At 38.2% G+C, this 18507-nt stretch overlaps 1 protein-coding gene across 4 annotated transcripts in view; it reads right to left on the bottom strand.

The window, feature by feature from the left end:
* KCNK2 (potassium two pore domain channel subfamily K member 2) overlaps positions 1–18507 on the bottom strand; it is a 92508-nt gene that overhangs the window by 67683 nt on the left and 6318 nt on the right. For all 4 annotated transcript variants that reach the window (XM_006772936.2, XM_006772934.2, XM_015569946.1 and 1 more), the window contains one exon: positions 5507–5624. In XM_006772936.2, coding sequence (XP_006772999.1) covers positions 5507–5624 — 118 coding nt within the window. The remainder of the gene's footprint in view (positions 1–5506; positions 5625–18507) is intronic.

Here is an 18507-nt window from a genome sequence, read left to right as displayed (position 1 = left end):
ACAAATAAAAACTGAGGTGAGGGGAAGCTACTAAAATGAAGCTTCATGATATAACACAACATATAACATCCTGGCCATTGTTTTTCCTCCTTTCCCTTCATAGGATCAAGTAGCACTCGCTCTCTATGAATAACAAGCTTGCTGCCTAAATATGCATTTCGATATTCAACATTTTGACTCCCTTTTCTTCATTGTATTGGTCACCAAGGCCTGTTGATTCTTGCATCTAATTATTTTAGCATTTTGTCTTACTCTCATCCTTCAACAGCAATTCTAATCACCCCAATACTCTCCTGCTCCTTCCATCGGTCACTGAAATGACCTCCTAATTGTCCTCTCGGATGTCAGTCTCCATGGATCCTCTTTCTGACAAATGCATCTTCTAATGTCACTTTAACCTGTCCTTCCACTTGCCAAAAAAAGAAAAATCCATGTTCTGACTTACAGTAGGTCCAAAATTCACAAAAATCAAATTATATTCAACTATATGCCCCCCCCCCGAGTCAGTCAATAATATTTCCCACTATTCCTTTAAATAATTCCTCTGGTCTAGTCAAATGCTGACTTTTCTAATGCTCAAAATAAATCAAGTTCATTCCTCTCCTTGTATTTTCTCTTAGCCACCTCACAGACTCAGAGGCTCTATCCCCCTCCTTCATCAATCGAAACCAAAACTTTTTCTTCAAAGCAGAGTTCACATCCAATTTCTCTAGTTAAACCTTTCCTTCCAGTTCCAGCCCACATAATATTTCCTTTTTCTCAATTCTTATAGCACTTAAACCATGGTTCCATGTACGATGTGAATACACCTGTTTCTGTTTTTCTTCAGTTATTTCATCCGTGCAAATTTTACCTTGCCCATTGGACTGCAGGCAGACCTGTTCTTTACACCCCTGGCAGAGGCAGAAGTAGCACTGATTCAACAGGAGCTACTTACACCGACTTACTAATTTACATGGCCCTGAGCATGAATCCCTTCAGTGCCAAACAACAGTTCTAGATAACTTGCAATTCCCTAACAGGACATACTGTCTCTGACCCCTGATCTAGCCTACATGAACTCCCAACGCCTCAAATGTTTCCTTTCCACCTTTACTCACCTGGAAAATTCCTAATTATCTTTCCAGTCTCAACTAGGACACTCCTTAAGGAAAGTATTCCTTGCCTCTTTCCTCATCTACCCCAGTATCTCTGTAAAGTGTCACTCCTACCCACTTCCATTAAAAGTTCTGAAACATACCTGACACACTATAGGGTAAATGATTATTGGCTACTTTGGCCCCTCAACTGGTCTTTGGGCAACTTAAGCTCAAATAATTGATCTTTTATTGCTGCAGTAGCAGAGTGGTGTTGTTTTCTTATTTGTTGAGTCAACAAATGAACAAACAAAAATTTAGTAATGAACGCTATTGAAAGAGCTAGGAATTTAGTATCATTGGTATCACTTTAGCATTATGTCATGTCTAGTAAGCCACACTTCATACCACTTAGAATGCCTAGTTTTTGATTCCAGAAATAATTATCAGGCACCCACTAAGTGTCAGACATTGGGAATACAGAAAAGATTCAAACACATCAAATCCCTTAACCTCACAGAACTTGCATATCTGTGATGAGAGAGGCAATGAAGGATGGTTTTTGCTCCAACTGAGTTGGAAACCATGGAAGGTTCTGAGCAGAAGGTTCCTTTCTGCAAGGATCCTGACACTGAGACGATGCCGGCTGGGACCAAAACGGTAGTTAAATGGTGGGTCTCCTTTAAAGGCAGAGCCGACAGAATTGGCTGGTAGTCAGAAAGTGAGAAGAGAGAGAGAGAGAGAACAGAAAAATGGATTTTAGTCTATACAACTTTGGAATGAAATTTGTGAAGGGTTTGGAAGGGTGTGATTTTGGAAAGAGTATATAGACATATGCAGAGATTCTCTAAAATTAGTCCTTAAATTTTAACATTCCATTTTGTGTAATTGAACTCCCCTTGGGCATATTTCCAATGAACAGTAAGGGTAACTTTGGCCTCTAAGGCAAATTGATAATATTGAATAGAAAAGTCTTGGACAATTGCAGCCAATGCAGCTCCCTGAAGCACTACCTGTACCAGGCACCTTATAAAATCCACTGCAATTTATTCTCCAAAACTGTCTCAAGTTCTATTTTCATTTTTTAAAACAGATTTTTTTTTTTTTTACTTTAGAGCAGAAGAGAAAGGGAGAGAGAAAGATAGAAACATCAGTGATGAGAGTCATTGATTGGCTGCCTCCTGCACGCCCCCTACTGGGGATCAAGCCTGCAACCCAGGCATATGCCCTGGACCCTTCAGTCCACAGGCTGAAGTTCTATCCACTGAGCCAAACTGGCTAGGGCTCAAGTTCTATTTTTAAATAACTGATACAATGCAACTAGTGCTAGAGGTTACAATTTCTATGATTGTTCACATAAGGCTCACACAATTATCATTAACATTATTAGTAATTGCATTTTTTCATTTTTAATTTAGGATTGTTTTATTTAAGTTTGTTAATTCTATGCTGTGTTTCAGTAAGAACAATACAGATTCTATATATGTGGCTCCAGTCAGATATCCAGTAGTACAAATTAGCTTCAAGTTACACATGCTGAAAAAAAGAGGTTGAGTGAGCCAGGGGGTGGGGGGAGGAGGGAAGGAGTAATTACATTTTAAATTTTCAAAAGCCAAAATGTTCACTGAACCATAGATGATAATCTAGTCCAGGGATGGGGAACCTTTTTCCTGCCAAGGGCCATTTGGACATTTATAACATCATTCGCCGGCCATACAAAATTATCAGTTTAAAAATTAGCCTACTATATTTGGTTAGTTAATTAATTTATCTCTAATGCCTTGGCAGGGCCAGACCAAATTATTTTGTGGGCCACATACGGCCTGTGGGCCAGACGTTCCCCACCCCTGATCTAGCGCAAGGTCAGAGGAGGTGGCCATGACCTGGGAGTAAAAGACCATGAAATATTTCTGGTTGACCTAGAATGACTTAACTCACCTAAGACTGAAGCCTGAGATAGAACAGTAGGAGATCTGGGCTGTCAGGCAGCTGCCTAAACCACCTAAATAATCAGTTACTGTACTTAATGGCTATCATTTGGGGGAAGACTGGTAATAATGGCTTATTTTTTTCATGTGTTGAAGGATATGTCTGCAAAACTTACTGAATTTGGGAGTCAAAAAATGAGACTGTTTATAAACATACCCTGCAACAGGAAGGCTGTATAAAGACCGAGTCTCCTGTGGGATAATTTAGTGGTGGTCATGATGAGTTATAACTTGGACTTTTGAGTTGTCATTGGGCAGAGACAAACCATTCTCACTCAGTCGGTGAGTTTTTTTCCCTTCCAGACTCTAAGTAGTTTACACAATAAACAGTCATTTCCATAGTAGAAATGACCAAGATGCCTACGCGCCAAGGTTAACCTGTTATTATGGTTAGAAATCAAGGTTGCCATTCTTCCAGATTTTCACAGCCACGCAACTTTTGACTTAGCTAATGGAAAAGTAAGAGTAAACATAGTTCCTTGACCTCTTGACGGAGGCAAAAATCAGCGTCGGCCTGCGGACTGAAGGGTCCCAGGGTCGATTCCGGTCAAGGGCATGTACCTGGGTTGCGGGCACGTCCCCCGTAGGAGATGTGCAGGAGGCAGCTGATCGATGTTTCTCTCCCATCGATGTTTCTAACTCTCTATCTCTCTCCCTTCCTCTCTGTAAAAAATCAATAAAATATATTTTAAAAAAAAATTCCTTCATAACTGTGATGGGTCAGTTTCCTTCCTTATCTTGAATACTATGCTTTAAAATCGCCTCTTTCCATTAAACCAAACAGCTATAACTCCTGGTCCCCACGCCTGGCATTTATGTCCTCTGGGTATTTCTTGGGCACTGAATGACTAACAGAAGAGAAGTCATCTACACGCACCCATTCTGCTGCCTAGAAGGTGCTGGGAGGATGCACGCTCAAGCTGAGGAAGAGCTCACATTCCACTATGTGACCCTTTATCATTGTAACAGGTGACATGATTAAGAGGCAAAACAGCAAGGGTTTAAACTTTAATTCTTTTTTGTAATCCTCACAGTTCAGTGTTAATTATATATATATACTAGAAGCCCGGTGCACGAAATTCATGCGGGGGAGGAGGTCCCTCAACCTGGCCTGCACCCTCTCGAAATCCGGGACCCCTCAGGGGAATTCTGACTGCTGGTTTAGGCCTGATCCCGCAGGGATCCCACAGGGATTAGGCCTAAATCAGCAGTCAGATATCCCTCTCACATTCTGGCACTGCTGGCTCCTAACCGCTCGCCTGCCTGCCTACCTGATCGCCCCTAACCACTCTGCCTGCCTGCCTGATCGCCCCTAACTGCCTCTGCCTCAGCCCCCACCACAACGGCTTCATCTGGAAGGATGTCCGGAATGATGTGCAGGAGGTCGTTTGGCTGTCTGGTCTAATTAGCATATCATGTTTTTATTATTATAGATACTAGAGGCCCGGTGCACGAAATTCATGCATGGGTAGGGTCCCAAGGCTGGCCGGCAATCAGGGCCAATCTGTGGGGCAACCAGCATGATTGGGGGTGGCCCCGCCTTGGCTGGTCTGGGGCCTGCGGGCTGGGGGCAGCTTCTGTGTTGAGCGTCTGCCTGCACCTTCTCGAAATCCAGGACCCCTTGGGGGATGTTGGAGAGCTGGTTTTGGCCCAATCCCTGCAGGCCAGGCCAGGGGAATCCACTGGTGCACGGCCTCTAGTATGCATATAAGATCTTTGGTTAATCTCGTTCTGCCCTCCCCGCCCTCCCCTTTCCTCTGAGATTCATCAGTATGTCCCATGTTTCCATGCCTGTGCATTGAGTGTCTGCCTCCAGTGGTCATTGCGTGTCATAGCTACTGGCCCGTCAGCCGGTCACTTAGGCTTTTATATATATATTTATATATACTATTGGAAACACAATGTATAAAAAGAAAGCCCTGAAGTAGTTAAAATAGATATGCATGTAAAAACAGGAATAACCTGTTAAAATGTAGAGTTAAAATCTATAAATTGAAAACGTTGATATCAAATCATTTTAAAAAGTCAAAATTGTACTCCAGTCCTTTGTTTCTAAAACCAAAGAATCAAAGATGCAGGAAAATTTAAAACTATTTGCCCTCCCCCACCACACACACACACACACACACACACACGCATGCACATCAAAATTTCAAGCCACTGCATGAAGTTCCTACCCATTAGTTGAACGACAACTGCACTGCCCTGGAGTTTCACGTGTATTGTAAATTTAACTCAGGATTCTGAAACAATAACTAATTCATTTCCATCATTCCTTTGTTCAAACCTTTAAACCTTCTCTCCAAAATTAATTCACTAAAATCTAGTTTTCTACCTTACAAAGACCATTTTGATCAACTGTAAAAAATAAAAAATTCAAACAAATGACTTTTAGCTCACAAGCTGTACCAAAATTAAAAAACAAAATAAGTTGTCTCCTACCTATGGTGGTAATAACAGTGCCAGCAAAGAAGAAGGAACTTCCCAAGTCCCAGTGACTGATTTGATTGGAGGTGTTTCCTAACGGTATAATCCCTGCATTTATTGCTGCCACTATTTGCTGCAAGTTTAAAGAGAAATTCATCAGTACACATGAATCACATGGAGGCATCAAACAGCATTTATTCCACCCCAGATGACTAATTAGACAAGGAGTTTCAATTCTAAGGTTTGCTTTTCCACTTAAAGTATACAATATAGATTACAACTTTATACTAAAGAATTTAATAAATTCAATTTTATTTGATAGTAAGTAAATGGATCTGCAGGGAGCTTATCATATTGTATCAATATTCATTCATATCATCCATTAACATATATAGTGACTATTTACCTTAGCAACTAACTGTAGCAATACATTTTTAGTAAACATCACAGAATTAAAATATCAGATGGTAAACTACAATTTAAATAATGTATATAGCTTCATCAAAAACACAAATATTTCCAAAGTCCTAATCATTTTGAATGTTAAACATAAGTAGCAAAGCCTGGGAAGTGTGAAGCTACAGAGAACATATATCAATGAGGTCCAACAAAACAGGCTAAGATGAGATGGAAAATGCAAGCACAATTCACTACTCCCTAAGTAAGTCCATCTATACTTAGATTCTTAGAATCCATGGACCACGAGGATCTAGAATGCTGCCTTGAGTGGTGCAGAGAGACAGACAGATGATGACATTTTAAGCCCTTCTTCAATCATCAGATGTTGGGGAGGGAATGGGGAGTTCCACAAACACTAAACATAGAGGGGAATATGAGCCCGACCCACATAGCTCAGTGGTTGAGCATTGACTGTGCACCAGAAGGTCACAGTCCCATCAAGCTTGATCCCCAGTAGGGAGCGTGCACAAGGCAGCCGATCAATGATTCTCTCTCATCACTGATGTTTCTTTCTCTCTCTCCCCCTCTCCCCTCTTCTCTGAAATGAATAAAAATAAGTAAAATAAAAATAAGGGGAATGTGTTAAGAGAAAATGTATAGTAAAAGAAAAACATAAAGATTGTTCAGATAAGACATTTCTGTTGGAAATATAGTCTTAGAAATCTTCATCACTTGACTTACAGATTTTAAAATGAGAGGAAACTTCATTTGATAGGCAAAAAAAAAATTAAAGACCTAAGAGGCAAAGTGATTTATTTAAGGTTATATAGTTTACTGGTGAATGGGCAAACACTACATTGTACTAATATTTGGAGGCACTATCCAAGAAGTTACTGTCAAATGTGATAAAGCAAGTAATCCAGAGCTGAAACACAGAATAAAGTCTCATTCATCTAATTTATTTTCATCTATAAATTAAAACTACAGTAGTTGGGTGTAAAGTTAATTGAATTATAATTGTTTACATTAACTGTGACATATGTTCACTGCAAAAAATTAGAAAAATACAGAAAGTTATAAAGGTATATTGTGAATAAAAACTATTCATAATTCTAGAATCCAGAATCCAGAGATAACCACTATTAATTTATTAAGGTATCTTCTCCTGGTATTTTGTAACCCTTTTTACATAATTGGATTTATGAAATATATGAAATGTATTTTCTATTTTTAATCATTATTCTAGATGCAGTTTTTCCTTGACATTACCATATTTGTTATGGAAATGTCATTTCTCAATATGTAGACATTCTAACATGTGTCTTATTATAAAAAAATGGTGCCATGAACATTTTTGTGTATAAATACTTTTGCATTTCTGCATATTCCTTGAGAGAGATTTCTAGAAATAAAGTTGCCACATTAAAGATTATGAATATTTTGAAGCACCTGATGTATAGCTATCCAAGATGGTTATTACAATTTACCATTTCTTTCCCCAACAATTTATAAATGCTTAGCAATATTATTACCTCGAATATTAATATTTTATCTTCACCAAACTGATAAGAATTATTTCATTTATGTATATATCCTTTATGATGAGTGATGTTGAACACTAATACTTCCTTTATCATATATTCAATGCACACAAATATACACATATCCACGAATATTCACAGTATAATGAAACTAGTTTTGAGTTAATTGATTTTCCTTATCTGACTCTATATTGTAACTTTAATATCAGATAAGACAGGTCTACCTGATTATGCTTCTTTTAAAAATGTTTTTTGCAGTTACTACCTCTTATTCTTGCACAAACTTTGGGACCCTTTAGTTAAATTTTATACAAATTTTCATTTCCACAGGCTTACCAAATCCATTGTTTGGATATATGTGAAATCTATAAATTAATTAAGGAGAATGGACACTAGTATAATAATAACACTTCCCATCAAAGAACATGCTATGAATCTCCATTTACTGTGTCCTCTTTAATATCCTAAACTAGAGTATTTTTATATACTTCACATAGGTCTGTAAGGTTCTTCTTAGGTATATTATTATTTCCATTTTAAATTATAACTGGTTATTACAGTATTTGCTCATTCTCTGCACCAGCAGGTCTCAATTTTTTAAATCTCAAAACCACTTTACAGTCTCAAAAACTATTGAAGACATCAATGAGCTTATGTACATGTAGTTATAACTGTTGATATTTACTGCATTTGTTTGAATTTATAATTCTTGAAATGTTTTTATTAATTCATGCAAGAAAGAACAATAATCCTGTTATATATGAACATAAGTAACCAACTTTTATGAAAAATAATTGTTTTCCAAAACAAACATTTAGTGACAAGAGGGGCATTATTCTATAATTTTATAAATCTCTTAAATATCTGGCTTAATAGAAAACAGATTCTAATATATATTTCTTCTTTCAATATGCTGAGAGAGAGCAACACATTGCCTGTGGAAAACTCATGAGATAATCAGAGTGGAAAGGCAAAAAAAAATCTTAGTACTACGAAGAAAATAGCTTTGAGCTCATCAATCATCTGAGATGGTCCTGGGACCACATCTTGAGAACCGCTGCTCTATACTACTTCAGTTCACTGCTCTTATTATTTCTTTTGTTTTATTGGTTTTGTTTTCTACCAAAGTAAGCAAATTTATAGTTAACAAATAAGACATTTTATCTCAGCATCTTTCAATAACTATGTTTTATTACTTTTCATCTCTTATTATATTGCCTAGTATTTCTAAAGCAATGTTCAATACAAATGATAACAAACTTCTTTGGGGTTTTTTTGTCACATAAATTTCTCAATGACACCAGTGTTTTATCATTAAATATATTGATCATTGGCAAGAAACCGGTATTTAATTAAATAATTATGAGCAGACAAAAAATTAGAAGGACAGATACACTTAAAAAATTAAAAATGTCTTTGGAAATATCTTAAGATAGGAACACACACTTTGCAAGCACAGGCTCAGTGATCTCTAGCCTTATGATTCCCAGGAAAAACTAACATTTCCAGTAAAAATCAAGGAAGAGGGGTTGGGATTTAGATTATAATTGCATCCAAAGTATATTTTTATATTTTACATTTATTTATTCAAAAAGATAATCAATTGCTTAAGGTATTAGGCAATGGGGAAGCAAGAGAAGTAAAAACATGGGCGATATAGATGAGAAAAAATAAGGCATATCTTTAGACTCCACCCCACTAAGTAAATTATTTTATTGACTAGAGGCAAGCTAATTCCTCCAACAATTGACTTAATATAGCTTTCATGACCAGCACCATCATTTTTTTAAACATATTTTATTGATTTTTTACAGACCCACAACCAAGGTACATGCCCTTGACTGGAATCGAACCTGGGGCCCTTCAGTCCGCAGGCCGACGCTCTATCCACTAAGCCAAACCAGTTAGGGCAGCACCATCATTTTTTAGCCTGTTCTTTTACTTGTCCATAATGAGGTGCGACATTACCCAGACACTTGGATAAGGGCCACAAATTATTTAAATGAAAAATAAGCAAAAGTAGACTTATAAACAGTATGCCTGACAATGTGTGGGTTGTAAATAGTTATCACAGAGCTGTAATTATTGCAACAGAAGCTTGAGATGGAACTGAGAATATGTCAAATCACCATGAGAATGAATCTACCATGAGGTCCTTTTTCTGGAATATTCTTGTAAATTTATTTTATATTTTTGTACAAGTTCTCTTGGTCACCACCCACAGGAAATTGAATGCCCTTGGCAAGTGCACTGTCATAGATCTAAGAGTCTGCAATTTCAACATAAATTCAGGCCATTAGATCATTTAACAAATACCTTCATTAGAACTGTTTCTGTATATGCCATATAATGTGACCAATCACTTCATCAATAATAAAAATTCACTTTTCCATTAAAGGCAACTTTTGTGGAACTGAAGTCACGTTGACAACTGATGACTAAGTTGAATTGTTTAGGTTAGGGTGAAGTAATGTTGGGTCCTATGCATTTAATCCTAATATATTATGATTACCTGAAGGGCTTCCAAACTTAAAATCTACAATAGATATATTAGATCTTGGTTGGATTTTCACTCAATTTTGCACTTCAGTTTATACTCAATAATGAATGCGTACAGGGAAAGGAAGTTGAATCATAGTCAAGATTACGCGCTTATACTTAGAGTTCTAAGAGGCTTATACTCATAGAGATGATAAAGGTAATTACTCAAAATTATGAAAACTTTAGTTTCCATGACAACAACGGCTTTAGAATCAAAGTTCACAGCATTCTACTGTAAATTTGTGCATTCTTGAATTATAAAAAGTTGATGTCATCTGTCTTTCTAGAACTATAATCAGCTTTAACACCAAATATTGTTAAGACACTTGTTTGTAATCATATGAAACTAGCACAGGTTTGGAACTCAAGAAAATTATTGACAACCATAAAATTGTTCCCATGAGTTCAATGCATGATAATATTTCTATTGTTCCCATGAGTTCAATGCATGAGCTAATATTTCTGGGACTATTGATAATCCAACAAGAGAGCAAACAAATTCTCAAAAGCTACACCATATTAGCACAATATTCCACAAGTATACGCAAGTGCAGTTCTCAGCTAATGATAATACTGGGTTAAACCATATAATACTGCCAATATCCAAGAACTTTTTGGCCAACAAAATGACAATTTCATATTATCATGCAAAATAATAGTACTGATATTTTCATGAATAGTGTGTTAAACATGTTACATTTCATTGCAGTGTGGTATTTATTACTGCAGCATTAAAGCTAATTCCCATAAGTGGGAAACTTCATAGCAAAACAATCTATCATAGCCTTAGAGTTCTACTGTGAAGAATATATACCTGTTAGTTTAAGTAAAACCCTATCTGGCTGAGAATGCTATTCTAGGAAGCATGAATTACCTAATCCTTATGGGATATTCAAGTTGTGTCCAACTTTGCATATATATGAGAAATCAAGGGATATTATCTAATATTTAAGATGATTACATTTTACAGAAGTAACTTTGTATAGTCCTCTTTTGATATCAAATATTCTATACTAATATATATTCTAGCCTCCAATTTGATAAATGAACTTGAGACACATTCCATATAACTTCATTTTTCAGAAAGTCTGTAGTTATATGAAGATGGCATTTCTGGTTTTTGTTTGTTTGTTTTGGCCTAGAAAAAATAGAGGCATCTACATAAATACAAAAAGAAATTCCACAATTATATCCCATAGTTAAATGGACTATTGTAAGAATTGAAAAAGGTGAGATTTTTCCAAATCTAACATCAGTAATCTTTTTCTTTCTACAATATATATTTCTCACCTCATGCAGAAAAAAAGATGAAGTAGTACATTTGCATATTTTATACAGAACACAGGGGATTAAATATGCTATATTTAGAGTCTACTAAAGGAGCACATTTTCAAGGTTTTCCCAGAGTATATCTTTTAAGCGACCAAGACAACATGCAATAACATTTTTAATCTATCAATTTTTTTCATAGTTTCTTTAAAAGACTTTCAAAGTCCTGGACCATGTTTCCAAGTAATAGATGACCTAAGTTTAACCACACATTAACTAGAAATTCTTATAAGGCACCCTTTTATTTATTTTTTAAGGCACCTTTTAAAAAAAACACCTCAAAAGACTTAATTCTTATAACGTAGAAAGGGTAGCATTTCCAACAGGAAGTAGTATCTGCACAACCATCTTTGGAAAGCGCCTCAAAACGTCAACATCTGGATTACCTTCCCAGGTCTCTCCTCCTACTGGGGATTATGCATTGCATGTCAAAGCTATTTTTATACAGGCTAATGAAGTGCACACCCTTTTCCTTGCTCTTTTGAAAGTGCAAATTGATTTCCCATTAATAAAAACAAAAGCTTAAAGTCCAAAACAGGGAAACACAGAATTAGTTGGAGGTGGACCGGAAGCAGGAGGCGTACTGCTGGGTGTAGGGCTGTATCCCTTGGTTACATCCACCTTGGAAGATTTTTTTCAATCATAAAAGTAATATACATAGTACTGAACATTTGGAAAAAGAAGAATTACAAAATCACCCACAGTCTGTAAAAGAGATTTTTTTTTTGCAACCTGCATGTATTTAACTTTTAGTTTTGTTAAAGGTTATAATCACCAAACCTGCTTTCAACTATTTTCATAAAACATAAGCATGTTCCAAGGCATTTTGAAGTCATCCATATCTCACTTCATAGACATCTTATTGAGTAGCTACAGGTAACAGTTTACTTAACCACTCCTCTATCACTGAGTGAATCTGTTTAACGGCATCCAAGGGTCACCAGTGACCATCTTCCAAGTTATTATAGAGATGGTTTATATATCAAACAAGGACTGAACTTGAAACATTGGAATTCTGCTGTTCTGTGGGCCCCGCATGGAATGACACTGTGGTGCAGCAGGCTAGCACGTGGTTGATAGAGTAGGGAGAAAGATAAAGGTTGCTGAGATAACAAAGAAGAGACAGTTCTACAAGCATAAGCTAGGAATTAATACGACTCACAGTCACTCTATCTAGGAAGTTCTATAAAAGAGGTTGTCCTTAAAATAGGATTGGTGTGGGCAGAAGACTGAGATCAAGGAGACACAGCATCGAAGAACACGGTACATTTTTATACCATTTAGCCTAAGGCCAACCACACTAACCAGCATTTATTCATGCACTGTTTCTAAGGCCTGACATTCTAAACTGATGGAAAAAATAGCCCAAAATGGAACGAGGGAGTTTTACTGTCAATTACATGTATCCACAGAGTCCCCAAATTTGGAGATTCTGTTGGCTTTTTCAATAGAAAGCCACTGGGTTTTGCTCATCTGATTTTCCAGTACACATAAGCATATATTTCCACAATAGCTACAAGTGTAAACAGGTTTCATGGGTTTGAAAAACAAATGATTTTTTCCTGCCCTTCCTAAATATGTAACTAAAAGACCATAACCAATCTCAGCCTCTGTACACCAACACACACACAAACACACACACACACACACACACACAAACCAGAGACCAGTTTATCTGAGTTGTATTTGAATAAATCTAACTTCTCACAACCCAAATTAGTCATTGATAAAGGTCAAATATCACAATACTAAAACATTCCAATACTATTCTAATAGACACTTCTTCTGCTTCCAGCCCTGTAAAATTTATGTATTTCTCACTTTCACAGAGTTGACTCATTGCCACTAAATAAGCCTACAAGAAATGTCTGTGCTTTCAGGTTCCAGGTGAAATTCCCTCATCCACTACAGATAAATGTACTGATGACTTGCTAACATTATGCAGAGAAAAGGAAGCCTTACAAAACTGTTTAATATGCTTATATTTCTTGGTTCAATGTCACCCAATCAAGACAGCAAAAAATAGCATATGAATTACTTCCTAAAATGTAGTGATTCATACTCTTCCTGTCTTAGCTTCTTAGCTTTCCTCCAAGTTTCCCCATCGTTCTCAATTACACACCCATACACTCCCAGTTAAAATAAATACTGAATTAGCTGAAATCTACTTTGTTGAGAAACAGGAACATAATAGAATTTCTTTACTTCTTCAAGCCGAATGGAATGGCAGGGCTACCTTTTGACAAGTGTCCAATAGCTATTGCACAAAAATGCAATTAAACCCTTCCCTCGGGCACCTCTCAGACTGACTTAAGAGTGTCACACCACAACCATCAGCACCGAAAACGAGCCTGGCATCTCTCCCCATGTTTTCTGCATTAGTCATTCACAGATGCTGTATTATTCATCTTTATTCACACAAGGATACCAGTCCCAAGAGCATTTCAGGGCACAGCAACCAACCTATGAAGATGCCATTACTAGAGCCATCTTTCTTTAGTATTGATTTCCTGCCCTTCCTAAATATGTAACTAAAAGGACATAACAAGGATTGAAGATCTCAGCTTCTGTACACACACGCACAACCAGCAAAGGGACCAGTTAATCAGATTTGTATTTGAGTAAATCAAACATTTCACAGCCCAAATTAGTTATCAATAAAGGTCAAACCCAAAACCTGGCTATGTGCTCTGACAGGGAATCGAACCAGCTACCTTTTGATGTACTGGACAACACTCCAACCAACTGAGCCACACAGGCCAGGGCGCTAGAGTGATCTTTAAGGGATGATGGAGCTCATGACTGGAGAAGTATCAAGTTGGACCAAACATCCTCAGTGATATTCACTTCTCTCCTGCCCTCAGAATCCCTCAAAACAACAATGTGTTTATGCTGGTGGAACGAGCAGGATACATTTAAACTGGGCAGAGAGAGAGAGGAATGAAAAGTCACCATGAGCAACATGGAGTTTCTTGAGGACCCGGGAGATGCATGAAGGGGGAAGCGTGCGCGCATCAGGAGGTGACTGAAAGCATTTGAACTTCACTCACTGTCTCACTTTTACTCACCGCTGTGCTTTTATTGAGTGTCCTCTAGAGTCTACTTGGAACTAGCACTGTAAGACTGAGGTGCTTCTCCATCTCATAAAAACAACCCAGTGACCATTATCAATATGATATCACATAAGAGAAATCAGGTACATAGTATTTATCTTCCACCAAAGCTGAAGCACAGCAGGGTTAAATGGTCACTAGTTCCAAGAAAGTAAAAATAATAAAACCAAAATAAATGAAAGCAGTAAAATTAAAAAAAAAATTTATGGTTTCAGTCTCAAGTCTTGGTGTTACAGTTCAGCTATATCATAGCCTTGGTTGCCTAGCTTGGGGCATAGCTATTGCTTGTAATTTATTTCTGTGTGAAAACACTTTAAAGGCTCCAAGTAATACATAAACGTATAATTAAATTTTTTAAAAGAATCCATGCATAAGTTTGAAAGTGGGTGAACATCCTGTTTATTTTATCCACATGTGTATAATGTGTCCCAAATGGTCACAGAACTTATCTTTTATGACTGTGTCATATACAGCCTGTGCGTTTCATGTTTGAGCTAACTGCTCAAAAATTATTTATGTCATGTTTGGGCTTAATGATTTCTAATTATATATAAAATTACTATCATGAATTTATAGACTACAGTACCAATTGACTATTACAGAGCATGGTAAAGAGAGGAAGACTTGGCAGTAGCATTTGACAGAGCTGGTCTCCCCCACTTTGTGACATGTCCTCACTTGGCTCATAGAACACCATGCTCTCTGATTTCATCTAATCTCCCTAACCACTGCCTCACCGCCTTCACCTCTGAGTCCCTGGTCCTGTCCCTCTCCATCCATCTACACTCCTAAGCGATTTCATGTAGCATCACCAAGATGCTCATAACTCCCAAATGTATTCTTCACTCTGGACCACTCCACTGCCTGAGTGTCTGAAAAGCAACTCAAACCAGTCATATGCCAACTCGGGCTCCCAAGCTCACCCCTGAAACTTGCTCCATCTGAGTTGTCCCCATCTCATTAACTGGCATCTTCATTTTTCTAGTTCTTCATCCTTGATTTCTTTCTCTCATACCTCACCTCAAATCCTGCCAAGTTTATTTTTGAAATCTCCCAATTTGATCACATCTCATCACATCCACTGCTTCTGTCCTCACCCAGACCATCCACCATCTCCCCACAGGGTTCTTGAATGGATCCCCAACTGCACTCTAATCTCACAGGACAGACACCGTGATTCTTTTTTTAAAAAAATATGTTTTTAATGATCTCAGAGGGAGAGAGATAGAAACATCAAAAATGAGAGCCCGGCTGGTGTGGCTCAGTAATTGACCATCAACCTATGAACCAGGAGGTCACAGTTCGATTCCAGGTCTAGGCACATGCCCAGGTTGCAGGCAGGATCCCCAGTAGGGAGTGTGCAGGAGGCAGCCAATCCATGATTCTCGCTCATCATTGATGTTTCTATCTCTTTCTCCCTTGCCCTTCCTCTCTGAAATCAATAAAGATATTTTTTAAAAAAAATGAGAATCATTGATTGGCCACCTCCTACTGGTTGAAAGCCAAGATCGGCCAAAAGGGATGCCTCCTGCACCAATTAGCCAAGTTGTGAATGCAAAGGAAAAGTTCTTAAGGAAGTTAAAAGTGCTACTCCAGTGCGCACATGAATAAGAAAGTGAAAGAACCTTATTGCTGATGTGTAGAAACTTTCAGTGGTCTGGATAGATTAAACCAACAACCTTCCCTTAAGCTAAAGGCTAATCCAGAGCAAGGCTGTAACTCTGCTCAATTCTATGAACACTGAGAGAGGTAAGGAAGCTGCAGGAGAAAATTGTGAAGCTATTTTGGTTCATGAGGAATAAGGAAAGAAGCTGTCTCCACAACATGAAAGTGCAAGGTGACGTCAAATAACGACGATACAGAAGCCACAGAAAATTAGCTAGAAGACCCTGCTAAGATAATTAATGAAGGTGGTTACAGTAAACAACGGATTTTCAATGTGGACAAAACAGCTTCCTATTTGAAAAAGATGCCATCTAGAACTTTCATAACTAGAGAGAATTAGTCAATGGCTAATGGCTGGCTTCAAAGCTTCAAGGAACCTGCTGACTCTCTTGTTAGGGGTTAAATGCAACTGGTGACTCTAAGTTGAAGCCACTGTTCATTTACCATTCCGAAAATCCTAGGGCCGTTAAGAATTATGCGAAATCTACTCTGCCTGTGCTCTATAAATGGAACAGCAAAGCCTCAATTATAGCACATCTGTTTACAACATGGTTTAAAGAATCTTTTAAGCCCACCGGTGAGACCTGCTGCTCAAAAACACAAAATCCTTTCAAAAGATTACTGCTCATTGGCAATATACCGGGTCACACAAAAGCTCTGATGGACATGTACAGTGAGATGAATGTTGTTTTCATGTCTTCTAACACAACATCCATTCTGCAGCCCATGGATGTAATGTCCACATCCAAGCCTTATTATTTAAGAAATAGATTTCGTAAGGCTTTTGCTGCCATAGATATTGATTCCTCTGTTGGATCTGAGGAAAGTAAATTAAAGCTTTGGAAAGGATCCACCATTCTAGATGCCATTAAGAATATTTATTTGTGGCCCATGAGAAGAGGTCAAAATATCAACGTTAATAGGAATTTGGAAGAAATTGATTCCAACCCACATGGACGACTTTGAAGGGAGACTTCAGGGGAGGAAGTCACTGCAGATGTGGTGGAAATAGCAAAAGAACTAGAATTAGAAGAGGTGACTGAATTGCTACATCTCATGACCAAACGTGAATGGATGAGAAGTTGCTTCTTATGGGTGATCAAAGAGTGGTTTCTTGAGACAGAAAAAATTGATGATGAAGATGCTGTGAAGATGGCTGAGATGACAACAAAGAATTTAAACTACTGCATGAACTCAGTTGAGAAAGCAGCAGCAGGTTATGAGGGGACTGATTCCAATTGAGAAAGAATTTCTACTGTGGGTAAAATGCTGTCAAACAGCATCACATGCTACAGAGAAAGCAGCCGTGGAAGGCAGGGCCCACTGATGTGGCCACCTTCAGAAACCACCACCCTGCTCAGTCAGCAGACCTCAACATCCTGGCGAGACCCTCCACCAGCAAAAGGATGGTGACTCACTGAAGGCCCAGATGATGGTTAGCATTTTTTAGCAATAAAGTGTTTTTTAATTAAGGTATTTATGATGTATTAAGACATGATGCTATTGTTTTAAGACACTAGTCTACAGTATATTGTAAACAGAACATTTACATGCACTGGGAAATAAAAAAATTGTGACTTGCTTCATTGTAATATTAGCTTTGTTGTGGTGGTCTGGAACCAAACCCACAATATCTCCACGGTATGCCTGTATTACCAGTTTTTTTGGAGGGAGTGTACAGGAGGCAGCTGATCGATGTTTCTCTCGCATTGATATTTCTAACTCTCTATCACTTTCCCTTCCTCTCTTGTAAAAAATAAATAAAATATATATATATAAAATTTCAGAGAGGAAGCAGGGGGGAAAGAGATAGAAACATCAATGATGAGTGAGAATCATTGATCGGCTGCCTCCAGTATGCCCCACACTGGGGATCGAGCTCAATACCCAGGCATGTGCCCTGACAGGGAATCAAACCATGACCTCCTGGTTCATAGCTTGATGCTCAACCACTGAGCCATGCTGGCTGAGCAGGACTGGTTTCCATCTTGCCTATTTCAGAGCACTGATGGGACCCGGCACAGTCTAGTTGCCAGGGGGACACTGAGAACAAAAGTGAGCCGGACTTCTTGCCTCTGCTCCAAAGGGCCCACGGTACCACAGACAGGCCAGCACAGCTTGGCAGCCTGTCCATCGTGGGGCAAGAAAAGAGTGGAGCGTGCATCCAACATTCTGGCTTTTGTGGGGCTACCCAAAGAGATGGTTTCTGTCTTGCCGAACACAGAGTACGGACAGGATGCAGCACCCTCTGCAAACCTGGGGACCACTGAGAATAAAAGTGACTTGAACGGCTTCCAGCAGCTCCAGAAAACCTGCAGTACTGCGGACAGACACCAGAGGTAGCAAGAGATTACAAGCCCCTAAAAAAAAAAGAGAGAAACTGGCAAATCCATGTAATTGGGAATTGACATGCACAAGTCCAGAGAAG

Source organism: Myotis davidii, unplaced genomic scaffold (assembly GCF_000327345.1).
Source record: "Myotis davidii unplaced genomic scaffold, ASM32734v1 scaffold362, whole genome shotgun sequence".
Lineage (NCBI taxonomy): Eukaryota > Metazoa > Chordata > Mammalia > Chiroptera > Vespertilionidae > Myotis > Myotis davidii.
The sequence above is the reverse complement of the archived record's forward strand: the minus strand, read 5'-3'. Positions and strand labels throughout refer to the sequence as shown.